We start from the raw sequence: 16599 nt of genomic DNA, 5'->3' as shown, positions 1-16599 counted from the left end.
CCTTCCTCTTTAATGGTATAAAATGAATATTGTGATAAATATAAAAATTGAATGATAAAAAAAATAAATAATAAAAAAACTATTTTGGCCATATAGCCCAGCCCTAGATGTGGGTTGATGCAGATGAATTTAACCATGTGCAAATGCATCACCTAGTTATCAAGGCATCATTCTAGGAGAAGATAATCATCTGAGAGTGAGATTCTCCTACCTGTCGAGATACAGCCAGCTGCAGCGCCAGGTAGAAAACAGCTAGATGATCAGTGGGGGACAGACTCTGTGCCCTGAGAGACAGAGAAACAGAGTGTTTCATCAGTGTGTATGTGTGTGTGAGAGATTTAGTTAGTTAGATTTAGGACAGTCTGAAATTCACCTCTGGAAAGCGCTCAGTGCTTTTTTCTGATACTCTTCCTGCATTCCTCGAAGAGATGCTGTTAAGACAACAGAAATGTGAGAAGATGGTAAGGACAAGATAACGCAAGAAACAATCTGCAAGGTTTCAGATACCTTAATATCAGAGAAAGGATATCACAGGATTATAGAGTGTGTAACAGAGGGAAGACATAATGAATAGAGCATTATGGAGTGATTATTAAATTATGTAACTGTCATTACAGAGTGTGTTATATAAGAAAAGAGAGAGTTTATAAAGTATCAGTGGATTATAGAAGGGTATAGATCGCATTATAGAATGCAGAGAAAATGTATAAAGAATTATGAAGGCAATAAAATTAAAATGTGTTATATAAGAGTAGAGAAAGGGAAACGTACAAATCTTTTACAGAAATGGTACAAAATATTTATTCTTCTCAACAAGGGCCAAAAACTTCCAAGTGGGCCATAGGATGATAATATTATTTCATTATATTAAAATATTATATTTTAAAAAATATACAATAGTCGGTCTTTGAATTTCAAAGGCTGAGAACCACTAGCAAAAAACATAAAGGAACAAATAGAGCATTATAATAGATTATAGAAAGTGTATTGTTTTATATAGGTATTATACAGTGGATATTAGATAGGTATTAAAGTGCATTATAGAAGGAAGAGTAAAAAAACTACATAGTATAAAAGACTACTGGGAGGGTACGGAGTGTGTTAGAGGGTAGAGAAAGAGTATACAGCAGTATAAAGAAATTAAGGAGACAATATATAGTGTTATAAACAGATACAGAGTGAATTACAGAGGACAAAACAGGGTATAAAGTATTATAAATGGATTAGAAGGAGAATATAGAGTGTGTTACAGAAGATACAGTAAAGATTACAGTCATATAAGGGCACAGAAATGGCATATACAGTGCATTCTACTGGAGGTATGCTTACCATCTGTGGCTTTCAGGCTGTAGACGAGACCAATAGCTAGATAGCCTTTGGCCCTGAATTCAGCCGCCTTCTCACCCATATCAATCACTATTTTAGCAAAGCGCTCACCTTCTTCCAGCTAAAACACACAAATACACACCCCATGTCATCACCATCTCACTGTTCGTGGACGGTCTAACGGTAATGGATTTACAGAGTCATAAACAGGTCAGGGTCAGCCCTCCGGTTGAGCCTGTGCGTATTTCCCATGATTCCTCTTTTATTACCCAGTGCAGATTTCCAATACACAGCTTGACGGCCAGCAGAGGAATGGTGGGATCGTCCGGCTTCAGTCTCATGCACTCCTTCAGCACCTTCACTGCTCGAGCCGACTACACACAGACACCAAGATTAGACTCAGAGTCATTACCACAAAACCAGTCTTAAGTGTTCATTTTTGAGATTTATATATCATCTGAAAGCTGAATAAATAAGCTATCCATTGTTAGGATCAGACAATATTTGGCCGAGATACAACTATTTGAAAATCTGGAATCTAAGTGTGAAAGAAAAATCTAAATACTGAGAAAATCACCTTTAAAGTTGTCCAAATTAAGTTCTTAGCAATGCATATTACTGATCAGAAATTAAGTTTTTATATATTTATGGAAGGAAATTTAGACAAACATTCTTTTTTTGGTTATTGTATCTTTATGGAACAGTGATCTTTGCTTTAATATCCTAATGATTTTTGACATAATAAAAAAAAATTAAAAAAACAAACCAAAAATACAAACCATTCTGCCTTTCATCACAGTAATAAATTACATTTCTTAAAATATATTAAAAGTACAAACCAGTTATTTTTATTTCATAATAATATTTTGCTATATTAGCTTTTACTATATTTCTGATCAAAGAAATGTAGCCTTGGTAAGCATAAGAAACTTTTTTCAAAATCTTCAAACATTTTTACTGACCCCCAATATATAAAAAAATAAGAGAATATAATTGAATATTAAATATATAAGATATTTTATATCAAATAAATAACATAAAACGGCCTTTATCATTATTAATTTTCCTTTCACTGAAATCACAACTTTAAAATTGCCTGATATTTGTAGGTTTTCCATAACTGTGGGAACTCTGAGGTACATGGCAGGCAGAAAATGGAACACTAACCTTCCCAGCAGCCATTAGGGAAAGAGCAAGCTGGAACCAGAGATGAAACTCCTCAAAGGCAAACTTCATGGCTCTTTCGAGACACTGTGGAGAAGAGACATTAAGATAACTTCAGAACAATAATTATGACCCCCAACAGATACACACACAAAGGTCAAACACAGAGCCAGGCCATGCATCCTGCTGAAGATTACCCAGCATGCCACAGGCTTTCAGTGTGTCTCTGAGGTTTTACAGTTAATCACACCAGCAGATTAGCAGAGAGCAATTCATTGAACAATTAGATCTATATAACAAACAGCTACACACACACATATGACCCTGCAGAGGGCACACACAATAAATATGGCAGGCTCCCAGGGCCCTGTGATTGCACAACCATAAAAAATCCTTGAATATAAAAGACAGCAAAAGTTATGCTGAGTCCAACATTAGCAACAACAGCATGATCAACAGATGGAGACGGAAGAGAAAAATCTGTCCAGGTACACTAATGAAAACATCAGACTACAAACCACACACACACACACACACACACACACACACACACACACACACACACACACACACACACCAAAAATGCTTTTCTTTGCCTGCCTGTTCTGTCCTAAATATGCCAGGCTTCTGAAAACAAACACTGAGGCTTGTCCATGGCAAAAATAAAACATTAAGTATCAAGTTATTAATAATGCTGTTTAATTTGGACAAGTTTGTGACATGTACACATGGTCACTCTAATTTTGAATCTGGGTTAGTTCTGAATACAAAAAAAGCTATGTAATATAATATAATAACATGAAATCATATATTATAAATAATTGAAGCATTATTCTGGTTTGTTACATGCCCCCAAACTCACATGCACACTGTGAATAACCTCCAGACCAGACACAGACACATACATTCACACAGAGGTAGTGCAGTCTAGAGTGCAGGTCTGGTCTTGTTACCACAGCAACCACACCGGGAGGTTTAACTCGTCCCGCTGAGGGAGTATTCCTGAATGTTCCCATGGTGATGAGCGTGGGCAGGACCTCACCTCTGAGAGCATCTCATACTGTCCGCGTCGGCCGAGCGCGATGGTCAGCAGGTCGTACACCAGTGAGGCACTCTGGAGGCTGATGATTCGGTCATTATTGTGTTCGGGGATTCGACTCAATACGGCGTCTCTATTAGCCTATGATAAATATAGATATTAATACACACATTCCCCCAAACCCACATGATCACACTACACTTCCTCTGATAGCAAAGCTGAATTTTCAGCAGCCATTACTCCAGTCTTGTTACATGATCCTTCAGAAATCATTCTAATATGCTGATCTGATGCTCAAGAAAAAGTCTCTTATTATTAAAGATGGAAACAACTATTTTTGTCTTATTATTTTTTGTGGAAACAGTTATACATTTTTTACAGCTTGCTGTATTCCGTGATACTTTTTGTAACATAAACCATACATAAATTGCTGTATTCCGTGATACTTTTTGTAACATAAACCATACATAAAAATTTAATGTGTCCTTGATCAATAAAATTAATTCAAAATATTTAACAGATGTGTAGTACACTTGGGCTACCAATAACAGACACTATTATTAACATTAGACGGCTTCATTTAGGTCGGTTTGAAAGCATCTCACATAACACAACTCACCCTCACACACTGTACATAGGTAAAAACTCATTATGACTGAACATAACTCACTCGCAGAGATCTAAAGAGACTTTCTGCTGAGTTTAAGCTAAAAGCATCTCTGATTCTTCAGTTCTGCTTTCAGTACCATTATGATTGGCCTTTCATACCACAAACCCTGCATGCTGACTTCTTTCACTTGGTTAAACCACAGCAGTTCAGAGGGTCACAGAATCTGTGCTGCTACTCACCATGGACTCGCTGATTAACAACAGGAGTAAGGCCTCCTCTGTGTTCTCCTGTGGACAAAACAAACTAGAGAAAAAGAGGAAGGCCATCATGAATTTTTCCATCCATGACATCATGAATACAGAGACAAGAAACAAACTTCCAGGATTCTGATCAATTAATTCCACCCCCCTTTTTTTGTTTTCATGCTACATCATAAAATTAAATGAACAATATACATGAAACAGCTGTGCCAATTGAAAAAAAAGCAAAAAAAAAAACAAAACAGTGTGTCTGCAGGATTACGTATATACTTTTATAATATTTATTATTATTTTGAATTAAATTTCCTACTTTTCTCCTGAGTAGATGCGTGGGCGTCGGCTGAGGGCGTAGTCCTTAGTGTGGGTGGAGTTTCTGAGCAGGTCGTCCAGGAGGGAGTGGTGAGGGGGGTCTTCTAGTGGATTCCAGTAACTCTGTTCACACATGCCCCTCAGCAGGATCTCTGCAAGCTGCCTGGCGATAGTCTAAACCCAAGCAGTATACCTTCAGATTATACATCTGTGGTTCTCAACCAGGGACCGGGGCCCAATAGGGGACCTCAGCAAACTTCCAAGGGGCCAAAAGATTATATAAAATCCTTTAAAGTAAGCTAAAATGACTAAAAATCAAGATTAAAACTTAAATAAAATTATTATAAAGTTAATTTGTTCCCTCAACGCTTGTCTTTTTTTTTTTTTTTAAGAATTATAGTCTTGGAAAACCTAGATATTGTGGGAATTGTAAAAGTGTGATTTCTAGAGCTGGAAAAATCATGAAAAATAATAAAATCTTAAAATGTCATGGAAATAAATCATATATATATGTATATATAAACTATAGCAGAAGTACCAGAAATCTACATGGCGGGACAAAACAAGACAAAGTCATAAACATAACTCACTATACGCAGGTTCTGAGTGGTTCTGGTCTCAACGGCTCGGAGAATCTCTCGGAAGCGGCCGACACCACGGGTCAGGTTACTGGAGCACCGGGAAATGGAGAGAAAAGCGATTTATTAATCACCTCTAGAGAGCCGAAAAAAAAAACCTGATGGCTGACATCAAATTTCTCATCGACTCTGTACAAACTTTCTTACACAAACACATTAAAACACGTGCACACACCCTCAGGACTGATCAGACCTGAGCTCTATCATCAAGCAGTCAAACTAAAGAAGTTACTTGTCAGTGGACAGGAAGTTATCAGGTCCTGTAGGGCACATTGATTACAGGAGTTCTGGATACAGTGCTGTGCAAGTCACAATTAGCACCTTATATGGTGTGAACGTGTGTTAGCGCCTGTCAGTGACTGGGGTTCAATATCCTCATCAGACTGCAATATTCCCTCAGCCTTTTTACAAACTGACAGCACACTAAAACACACACACACACACACACACACACACACACACACACACACACACACACACACACACACAATGAATGGACACGTGTGTAAAAGACCAGATAATGTAGCTTCTGGCTGTGGAGGTGTGAAATGTTGCAGAGATGCATGTGAATGCAGGGAGAAGCAGTACAGTAGTTGTGTTAAGAGAGACAGAAGTGTAGAAATAAGTATATGAGAGTGAGCAGGACAGAGAGAGACAGAGCTAATAAATAAAATGGTCAATTCAAGCATCAGTTTAAACACAGTCACATGGATTTATCTGATGCTAAACGTATAAGTGTCTATGGTTTCCAAGTGTTGCACTGGATAAAATCACAGTTTCACTGTTCACAACTGTGGCCATTAAACATAAAGATAAAGTGTGGAATTTCTTTCATTAAACACAATATTTCCTCTATTTTTACATTTCGATTACCTTCACTGTTTTCTAACACTCACTTAAAGTTAATCTTTAAAACACTAATAATTTTAAAACAAATCTTTAGCAAATATCAAAATGAATATCTATTTTTCATCAGTATATTATAATGTTTTGATGCTTAAATTCACTTTTTTTAGTTTATAGTTTGTTTGTTTTTTATTTAGACAAAAGTATTGACTTTTTACTCTACAGAGTTTTTACAATCACACAAGCTGAGGACTGAACATTTGTTATCCTGTAAGAAATGCATGTTGCGTGAGGTTTAAAGCCATTGCTTTAAATTATTTATACGCCTAACAGATACATTACCCACTGCAGCGGTCGTATGCATTTCAAGCACTGACAGATACCCCACCTGCATCCATATGGAAGATCCCTCCCCAACCACATGCTCACTGCACAAATAAATAATGATGGAGATTCTCATACTGCCATGTGTAAGACCACTACACGTTTCACACTAGTACTGCGAATCGCAAAAAAAGCACCTGTACTATGAGAAAACAACAGAGATAAACAAACAAATGGGACACAAGATGGACAACTTGTCTCTTACTGTACTTCTTCAACCTTCCCATGTCTTCCCTTTCCCTACTACAACAGTAAGATCATTAACTAGATTGCATAAAAGATCTGTTAGGCTTTGTCCCAAATTGCAGAGTTCATGTGCACTTGTGGTCTTGTGGACTTAGTTACAATGGCCACCGCATGAGCATGTACGTCAAGTCCACGACTGTAGGGTGTCCCATTCATCATTTTAGCTTTCAGAATGGTGCTCGTTAGCACCCCCTTTGTGGCCGCTATGTGCCCTCAATGCGTACTTCTGCCGAGACTTCTAACCCATAGCCAAAGCAGCATCACGTCACGAAAGTGTGGACTCAGAGGAAGACCACAAGGGTTTAGGGTTTGATTTGGGACAGGGCCTTACTCTATTTCTCTACAATCAGCAGGTCAAAGTCAAATTACAGCTGACAGAGATTTGTCCACCTATGAGATTCCCAAAAAATGCATAAACTAATCAAATATGTACCTTAAGCTGCTTTGGATACAGCTGGCAGTGTCTGGCAAAAGTGTCTGCTACAGTTACAGTTTGGTTCAAGCAATTATTTTTGTGTTTTTGAAATAAGTCCCTTATGCTTACTATGGCTGCATTTATTTCAGCAAAAATACATAAAAACACTAATTTTGTCCAATATTATTCCAGTGTAAAATTCTACTTTTAAAATGTAATTTATACATGTGATGACAAAGCTGAAATTTTTCAGCAGCCATCACTCCAGTCTTCAGTGTCACATGATCCTTCAGAAACCATGCCGAAATATAATGATTTGGTGTTCATGAATCATTTCTTATTATCTTTTATAATGTTGAAAATGATAGTGCTTTAAAGGCTGCTTATGTAGGCAGCTAACTAGGCTCTGGCTTCTGTGTGTGAAGCTGCTACAATAAAAGCATGGTGCTACTCTACATGAAGAGAGTGTAGGGATACGTACGAGTAGTCGTTAAACACACGGCTCCATGGTGGAGAGGCCACGGTGCAGGGGACAGTGTGGCATCAGAACAAATGAATAACATGAAACGCACAGACACACACAAGCTGAGAACTACAGAGGATCAATGAAGCATTTGGAAATAATAAATGCACAAAGAAACACAGAGAGTTAGTGGGCAGACAGAAAGCTCAGCAGATTCCAAGACCACTCACTGAAGCATGTGTCCAAGGGAAAGAGGAGTGACAAGAGAAGACAACAGAAGTACGAACAGAGGGAATGATAAATGAATGGACAGCGCTGTCTCAGGTGTATCTAAAGGAAGCCTGTTTGGGCTGTGAATCATAATTGAGTGCTGTGCTATAGAGAGGGCTAAATGGTATATTGAAAATTATATACACAACATATTTGAGATGATTTTGCTGGTGATATAAAGCTACACATTTTCAATTTTATTTGACTTTTATCTTTTCAAATAAAAAGTTATAGCGTGTCAGTAAGCTAGTTTTGCAAAACCTTGTTAAAGTGGGTAGGTTTGATTCATTTGTTTGAAACTGTTAGCATGAATGATTTCTTTCTAAACTCTGATTTAAAAAAAAAAAAAAATTTGGCATCACCATTCAGAATACATCATCACTGCCAAAAAATGTATTAAATTAAAAAATTGAGGGTAGTTAAGTTTATATACATATATAAATATATTTGATATTGTGAAATTAATTTATAATTTAAAATAAAGGTTTTTATTTTATTACATTTTAAAATGTAATTTATTCATGTAACGGCAAAGCTGAATTTCCAGTAGTCATTACTGTGTGTCTTCAGTGTCATGCAATCCTTCTTATGTGCTGAAAGGGTGATCAAGAAAAAAACTTTTTATTTTCAATGATTCTTTGATAAATTGATCAAAAGTTCAAAAGAACAGCATTTATTTGAAAAAGAAATCCTTTGTAACATTATAAATATCTACTGTCACTTATGATCAATGCATGCTTGCCGAATAATTGTATTAATTTCTTTCTATTAATTTCTTTTACTGCATTTTTTTCATATATTAACCAATTTAAAGCTAGTTTGCAACACTGACTGTATATTCAAAATAATGTTTTTAAAAATTACATTTTAAAACATATCAAATATTGTCAAGAGGCTGACAAATATGGATATATTTTAGCTATATATTAGCTATCTTGCCCAGCTTTAGTTCCTGATAATAGAAACACACAAATACTCACCCATTTTTGAAATGAATAACATGAGCCCTCTGAAGTCCTGTCTCGAGGAAAAAGCCAAGTTCCTGGTCCTGTGTGACCGGACCGGGCTTTGGACTTCGGTTCTGAATGCCAGCACTAAGAGCCTGAAGACAGTCATAAGTCATCAGATATTACTGTCAATCATAACTGAAATAATCTCGAACACTTTTCTGGTCACTTCCAGTTAGTTATTCAGCAAATACAAACCATATGTCTTCAAAAGAAGCACAGAGTCAGACTGTTTACTACATGTACCCGGAGAACACTTTAGAGAGGACGGCGGTTAGGAGGGTACGAGTTTTAGCATGAAGGTCAAACATAAACCTTTTGGCTGCACCCAAAAAATGCAGCGTCAACACTGCAGCAGAACACAAGCTCTACCGTTCTCCTCTCTTGCCATCATTCACTCTCTCTCCGTCTCTCTCTACGCTCCCTCACTTCTCCACCAACGCTAAATCACAAGCAGTAAATACTGAACACTATGCAGGGGAATGAATCTGTGTGCCACTATTCCAACAAAGAGAATTAGCGCTGTGAAAACATTCTAAAGGAAACAGAGACTCAACTTACTCTGCAAGAAAATGAACTTTGACCTGTAAAAAGCTTTAATTGTGATTTAAAGTTCACAGGTGGGACAAGAAGAGATTAGTCTCACGGATGGCGGACACTCAAATCTGTCCTCGGCTACAAAATTAATGCATGTTTTAATGTCTATGAGAACTTGACTAAAAACAATGTGAAAATGGAGGAGAAAGAAAAAAAAAACAGTAGTGAAGGAACATTTGGAAATACCTTTTCTACCTCCTGAAGATAGAGAAGGGCGATGTCTCCAGACTTCTCATAACAAGTGATGATCTCCTGGTCTCTGTCTGCATTACGATTGGACAGTGATGGGGACGCCATGGGCACTTTCTCCAGACAAAGACCTATGAACAAACAGCAGAGAGATGAGATGCCTTACACATGCCAAGAGCTAGAAAGGCACACTCTCATAGTGCTCTGCCACATTCAGAAGGATGTTTATGACTTATGACAGCTCATTTAAATAAAGATAATCTGAAGTGTGAAAAACACTTACATTTCATAAGTCACCCAAGGTTGTTTATTTGTTGTTTGAGGTATTGATTTAGTATCGATTAGATTTAGTATGCAAAAACCACAACCTGGTCTCATACCAAAGTCAAACTTCTGCCATCAATCAAACTAGATTTTTTTTCAAAATCATAGTTAAATTCATTTTCTACTGAGCCACAGTATTCACTTACATGAAGCGCTAAAAAAACAGCAAAGCTTGAATTTCAGAAACACACAGCACTTCTGTCAATTCTAATTGAGTTGACTAATGTAATACACTGTTATGGTTTGATCTTTACTTTGAGGATATTATATTCATTCTTAAAGGGTCAGACTGAACTCGATATGCTTCATTCATAGAATTTGAGTTTCTTTTATTCTGGCTGGAAAAAGGAAGTGAGACACTGAAATATACCTGTTTGAGAAAATCAAAGACCTCTGACAAACCAGAAAAGCTTTAAATGTTTTAGCACGAGCTGATGTCTGTTCCAAGTAATGCGGTAAAGATACAAGTACGTTTCCTTAGACATGTCACACAATCTGTGGCCAATCTCTGTTTACTGGCTTCAGCTTCCGAAGTCACATCATAGCATGAGGGAAACTCAGGTGGCTGGTAAACATGATGAGAGTTTGTTTGTTTGGCTGATGTTAGTATTGGGTTCTCCATGCAGATAAAGTTTTCATGACAGAATTGCAATGTGACAGGAAACAGAAACTGTAGCCCTCCTAACTACTTTTCAAACTGCTTCAATAATAGATAGCGGCTTATAAACAGATATCACAGAATGAAGAAAACCGTCTGGTACCAAGTCACAAAATGATTCCAAAATGAAAACGGAGCCGAATAATCTGTCACAAGAAAGAAGGTAATTACAAGGCCTTGATTAAAAGTGCACTGTGAAGTCTCAGTAAGACAGGAGGAGAATAAGAGTGGACTGATTGACATGAAATATTAGCAAATGGTTTTAAGTCACCTTCACTATTGTTTAAAAGTTTGGGGTCAGTGAGACTTTTTTTATTATTATTAATTCTATTCAGCAAGGATGCATCAAATTGATCAAAAGTGACAGCAAAAACTTTCACGCTACAAAAGAAATCATGGTTTCCACAAAAATATTAAGCAGCACAACTGTTTTCACTATTGATAATAATCAGAAATGTTTCCTGAGCACCAAATCAGCATATTAGAATGATTTCTGAAGCATCATGTGACACTGAAGACTGGAGTAATGGCTTCTTAAAATTCAGCTTTACCTTTGCAGGAAAAAAACATATTGTTAAAAATATAATAAAATAGAAAACCATTATTTTAAATTATAATAATTTCACATTATTACTGTATACTTTTCACAAACGCCAAACTTGTAATTTGTAGTGTATGTACGATTAAATATTGACAAAATTATTTTTAGCAGGTATATACATTTAAAATTTACAGGTTTATTCTTCTGAGAAAAAAAAAATTGTTTAATAAAATGCTATAAAAATGTATATCATGTCCCTCCCTAAGCATATAACAAATTGTGGTCAAAGACTGTGGTTAACTAAATAAATAAATATATAGCAACTAATTCTAAATTAATCTAACATAACATTAAAAGTGGTTTTCAGTGGTTGCAGTGTTTCTCAACCAGTGGAGCCTCAGCAAACTTCCAAGGGTGTCACAAGATGACTTAAAATAATATCCAAAACAACTAAAAATATATTTCATATATTAGTTTAACCCCCTTAACAACTGTTTGTTTCTTATGAAAAACAGGGTTCCCACTGGCTTGAAATACCTGGAGTGTTGCCAAATTTTAAAAGTATTATTTATAGACCAGGAAAATTCAAGTATATTAATAAAACCTTGAAATGCCACGGGCATTTTACAATGAATATACATGTTACTAGATATGCCAGGCTCCAGAATATTTTATAGTGTAGAAATGATGCAGAAAACCTTCGAGAAACTAGAAGTGGTCATAGATTAAAATAAATAAGCTATGAACATTGTTACAGACAATGGGGAGTTAAAAGAGATGAGATCCATGGTCATATGGGCACAGAAATTACACATTCTAGCTTTAATTTCATGACAAAGGAAGGCAAAGGGATTTTCTATGGTCTTGTTGTTCCACACCGATTCCCATAGAGAAAAAGTGGAAGAAAACTGAATGAGAGAGAGGGAAAGAGTGTGTCTACATGCTGTAAATCCCTTTACCTAATATAGACCAGCTACACTGGAGGCCTGAACTTAGTCTAGAAGGTCTGAAAAGGGCACATTGACTTCTGTTCAGATACACATTCAACAGAAATCTGTTCCTCTCGACTGCTGTGTTCCTCTAAACACACATATCCCTCTCCTTACAGGTTTAAAAGCCCGTTATACTAGGCAGATCCAAGACAAGCCCCATTACCGTGACTGGGCTCTTTAATGACCTGCATAACGGCAGCAGTAAATAATGAGGCCTCAGGACAGGCTGTGACAAGCAGCTCACGGCGGCAAGAAGGAGATTGAGGACGAGGAATTAATATACACAGGAGACAAGGCAGGAAGTGTCAGTGAGATGACACACACACAGACGTGTGTTTGTGTGCGGTAGCTGGGGTGTGATGGATGACTGGGGCCGAGGGAGGAAGCTGCCCCACTGTAAAGCAGTTGTCAGTTTTAGAGATGCTTTGAGGTGATTGGACAGACAGGCTCTGTGCCACCCTGCAGTTTTTCCCCAGAGCCCCACACTACCGCCGATCTGTCAGAACTCTGATCAAAGACCTCACACTGCGGTCCTGGCAAACACATTCACTGTGCTCAGAATTAAAAGTGTGTACGTGTGTGTTCAGAGCAAAGGATTTAGTTGCAAACACTTTTCTCTGCAGAGCATCATATACAGTATTAAAGCAAGGCTGCCTCCCAAAGGTCAAAATGTGAACTGCAGGAAACCGGTGACGCATCTCTGCACTGTTCTGTCGAGGTGAGCATAAAAAAACACATCTAATAATTACAAATTAAAAACAAAAGTAAATTAACCAATATATTTTGTAACTATATAACTGTTAATATAATTAAATTGACACTACCGATATAAATTTGGGCTATTATTGAAAACTGTTCTGAGACATTGTTACAATATTTCAGTATTCTTTGATGAATAGAAAATGTAAAAACTAGAGATATATTTTAACATTATTATCTTGTTAACTGTCAATTCATTAATGTATCATTGCTAAGTAAGAGTATTAATTTCAGTAACATGCACTAACAGTAACGTAATATATATAATTTACATAGAATTAATACTGTATTTATAGTGAAAAAAAAAACACTTTACATTGCTGTTTATTGAATATTAAATATCCTTCTGCTGTGATTTTGTTGCTGTGTGCAGCATTTTGCTTTCAGTAAGGACACAAATATGGACTTGATTGCAGGAACTTGTTTCGGTTCTAGTTAGTCAAAACGTCCTTACCAAAGCAACTTACATAATTCAGGTCTGTTTCACAGCGCATACACAAGCAGTGAAACTGCAACAGCAGGCTCGTGTCTGTGCTTTCACAAAGACAGCATTTCTGCTATGTAACAGCCCAGCAGCTCTATTTTCTGAGTTACTTCACTGGTTATTTACCTTTGGTGGCGTAGGCCTCAGCAATCATGGAGAGTCTGTAGACAGGAGACCCTACCAGCTGCATCTCATCCAGATTCACACGGCTGTACTGATTCAGTGCTTCCCCGTAATCACCCTCCACGTAGCACAGCTTAGCCATGATCAGACTGGCCTCCTGCATGTATTCGGGCTGGGAGAGAAAGAGAAAATACATACCACCATACTATAGTATACTATAGTAAATCAAAAAAGCTCCACAATCACCTCACATTCTCAGATACAGAACTAGAATAAAATAAATACATTGCTAAAATCCAGATGAACACCAATGACACTGGAAAGGTTCAAACCATGATTGGTTTTAAGTCAGTTTGAGATTTACTGAGCACTGAATTAATCCACAGTCATAAACTTTTTATTCCACTACTACTGTAATCTGGTTGTCGTTGACTCTCAAAACTTGTATGATAAATTGCTTTTGGTTTTTCTCATTTAAAAATATTTAAATAAAAGTCTGATAAATTATTGGATTTTAATCTTTAAATGTTGAGATATTATTCCAGCCATAGGGGCTGTTTTCACAGAATGTGTTTTCGCATGTGTGTTCTTAACTTGTTTTAAAAAAGCATCTCTACACCTTGCAATTTCCCCCCCATTCCACTGACATGTGTCTTGCACAAAAGTGCACACTGTGAGAATACAGTTTTTTTTTTTACATTTTGACCATGGGTCAGATACATTTCAGTATAATTAAAATACTACAATTATTTTAAATGTTTTAACATATTGAGTTTTAATAATTTTGTTGTTTTACTAATTATTATACCTTTATTAATCATCATATTATTTTATTAGTTATTATATTATTATGCATAAATCAGAGTTTTATTATTTTTGTTGTGCCAATTTTATTAGTTTATATGTATACATATTTTGTATTAATTTTATTTCAGTTTTAGTTTCAGTTATTTTAGTACATAATGTTAAACTAAATGCAAATCAGAAATGTTGCTTTTTTTTAAATGTCTTTAGTTTTATTTTAGTTCAGTGTTACACTGATGCAGTGTTACAAACAGAAGTGATGCTTCTCACTGTTCAGGCTTACCTTTAAGTTTCCCCGATCAAGTGCAGCCGTCAAGTGTTTCCGTACCTCCTGGAGGCAGGGTCGGGGCCCGCGGGGACTGGCTCCCTGCTTGATGGGGTTTTCCTTGAGGTACTGCTGGAGTTTGGCCTCCCCCAGCAGAAGCTCTCCGAGATCATCTACAAGAGAAGCAGAGGTTGAGCTGGGCACCTGAATTTACTCAGGTAATCACACACACAGACAGACAGAAAGCAAGGAGTTAACAAATCATACACCAGGAATGATTTCATCACAATGACAGTCAGCAAGCTCATGTACACACATTCATAAATGTACTACTGTAAATGATGGCAAGATTTTCATTATTGGGTGAACTATCCCTTTCATTTTTCTCTTCTGTCTGAAAAAGTAACTGTGGAGGGATGCCACCTGCATATCTGAACTGTAAAGTCAAAACACAAACACATTTACAGTGCAAGAGGGAAGTGCTGGTTATGAAAACAGCATTACATAAAGCCCAGATATAATCCAAGTCTTGCACCTGAAACCATTCTTATTTCTTAAAGATCTTAACACACGCACAGGCACGGCTTTGAGAACAATCACATGTGGTTTAATCTGCTACCTTACATGCACATCGTAAAGCTTTCATCATTTTGAATGATACTAATAAATAAATCAAAAAAAAAATAATGACCTAAAAATAATAAAAACATATTAATAAATAAAAAACAAAAATAAAAAAATAAAATAAATATTTATTATTATTATTTACAGATTTTTAAGTATAATTTTGTTGTATATAAAATTTTCAATTATTTCTGATTACTATAAATTATCATTTTACATTCACAAATCCAAATATACCAACTTTCCAAGTACTAAATTATTAATAAATGAAGATGAATGGACACAGCTGGATGGGTTATGAAATCATTCCTATACTTAATATGAATTGTATTAATATGAAATATGAATGATAGAAATGATGAAGATGAATGGACACAGCTGGATGGGTAATCAGGAAGTGTACTGGGCAGACGGGCTGAACACTAACGTTACCAACAAGGCATTAATATCACATTTTAGACACCCCGAAAAGAAAGTTTTCATTCAGTGACTTGTTTAATGTGTAGTTAAATGTACAGAGATAAATCAGATTCGGATTTTGCCAACAGGCCTGAGACTCTCACACACTGAGCTAATAACGCGTTAGCCATGAGTGTCACGAAACAGAGAAATCACACACACCGTTCGAGATGAGTTTCGCAGACATCTGCCGCACGAGCTCTGCTATCTTGTCCCATTGTCCCTCTGATCGACAGCGTTCTATTTCAGTCTCTAATCGCGACCCGGACTTTCTGGCTGTCATCTTTCTACCTCCTCCTGACCAAAACACGACCGGAGCCGTAGCACAGAAACATCAAAAACCTGGAGCGGAGCATAAAAACACGAACCGGGTTACGCTTCCGGGCCATGATACTTCACACTGCACTTTTCGTTCCATTGACTTCCATTCATACGCATAAAAATTACAGCTAACATGCAAGTCTGTGATGTGATGTAGAAAACATTAAAAAGTGTTATTTGAAGTGTTAAGATATAAAGATGAGCATATCGCTGTATATGATATATAATTATTTTACTTTGCTCTTTTCCATTTAAAGTGTTGTACATTTGATTCCAGCGCTATTTCAAGTCAGATTGGTTAGTTTAGACTTTAGATAGTTCAGAAGTAAATCTATATCAGACACTTCAGCACTTTATTAGTTGATGGAAGACATATGTATTGTTTACGAGTTTAAATGCATGTTTATGATGAAGTTATGAACTCAAACTCTAAATTCAAGGCTGAATAGTCTCAGAGAATGTACATTTACCATACAGTCTTC

At 36.6% G+C, this 16599-nt stretch overlaps 1 protein-coding gene across 3 annotated transcripts in view; it reads right to left on the bottom strand.

Moving 5' to 3' along the window:
• Positions 1–16148, bottom strand: part of LOC109108440 (tetratricopeptide repeat protein 7B) — a 36334-nt gene extending 20186 nt beyond the window's left edge. Inside the window, exons 1-14 of one of the 3 annotated variants that reach the window (XM_042774114.1) lie at positions 15959–16148; positions 14732–14886; positions 13648–13816; positions 9761–9894; positions 8951–9072; positions 5299–5377; positions 4710–4882; positions 4379–4442; positions 3533–3670; positions 2494–2577; positions 1596–1700; positions 1330–1447; positions 374–431; positions 212–284 (exon numbers count right to left, since the gene is read on the bottom strand). In XM_042774114.1, coding sequence (XP_042630048.1) covers positions 212–284; positions 374–431; positions 1330–1447; positions 1596–1700; positions 2494–2577; positions 3533–3670; positions 4379–4442; positions 4710–4882; positions 5299–5377; positions 8951–9072; positions 9761–9894; positions 13648–13816; positions 14732–14886; positions 15959–16079 — 1593 coding nt within the window. In that variant the 5' untranslated portion in view covers positions 16080–16148. The remainder of the gene's footprint in view (positions 1–211; positions 285–373; positions 432–1329; positions 1448–1595; positions 1701–2493; positions 2578–3532; positions 3671–4378; positions 4443–4709; positions 4883–5298; positions 5378–8950; positions 9073–9760; positions 9895–13647; positions 13817–14731; positions 14887–15958) is intronic. The other 2 variants (XM_042774112.1, XM_042774113.1) reach the window with 2 other exon arrangements.
• Between the last annotated feature and the right edge of the window lie 451 nt (positions 16149–16599).

Source organism: Cyprinus carpio, chromosome A17, assembly GCF_018340385.1.
Source record: "Cyprinus carpio isolate SPL01 chromosome A17, ASM1834038v1, whole genome shotgun sequence".
Lineage (NCBI taxonomy): Eukaryota > Metazoa > Chordata > Actinopteri > Cypriniformes > Cyprinidae > Cyprinus > Cyprinus carpio.
The sequence above is the reverse complement of the archived record's forward strand: the minus strand, read 5'-3'. Positions and strand labels throughout refer to the sequence as shown.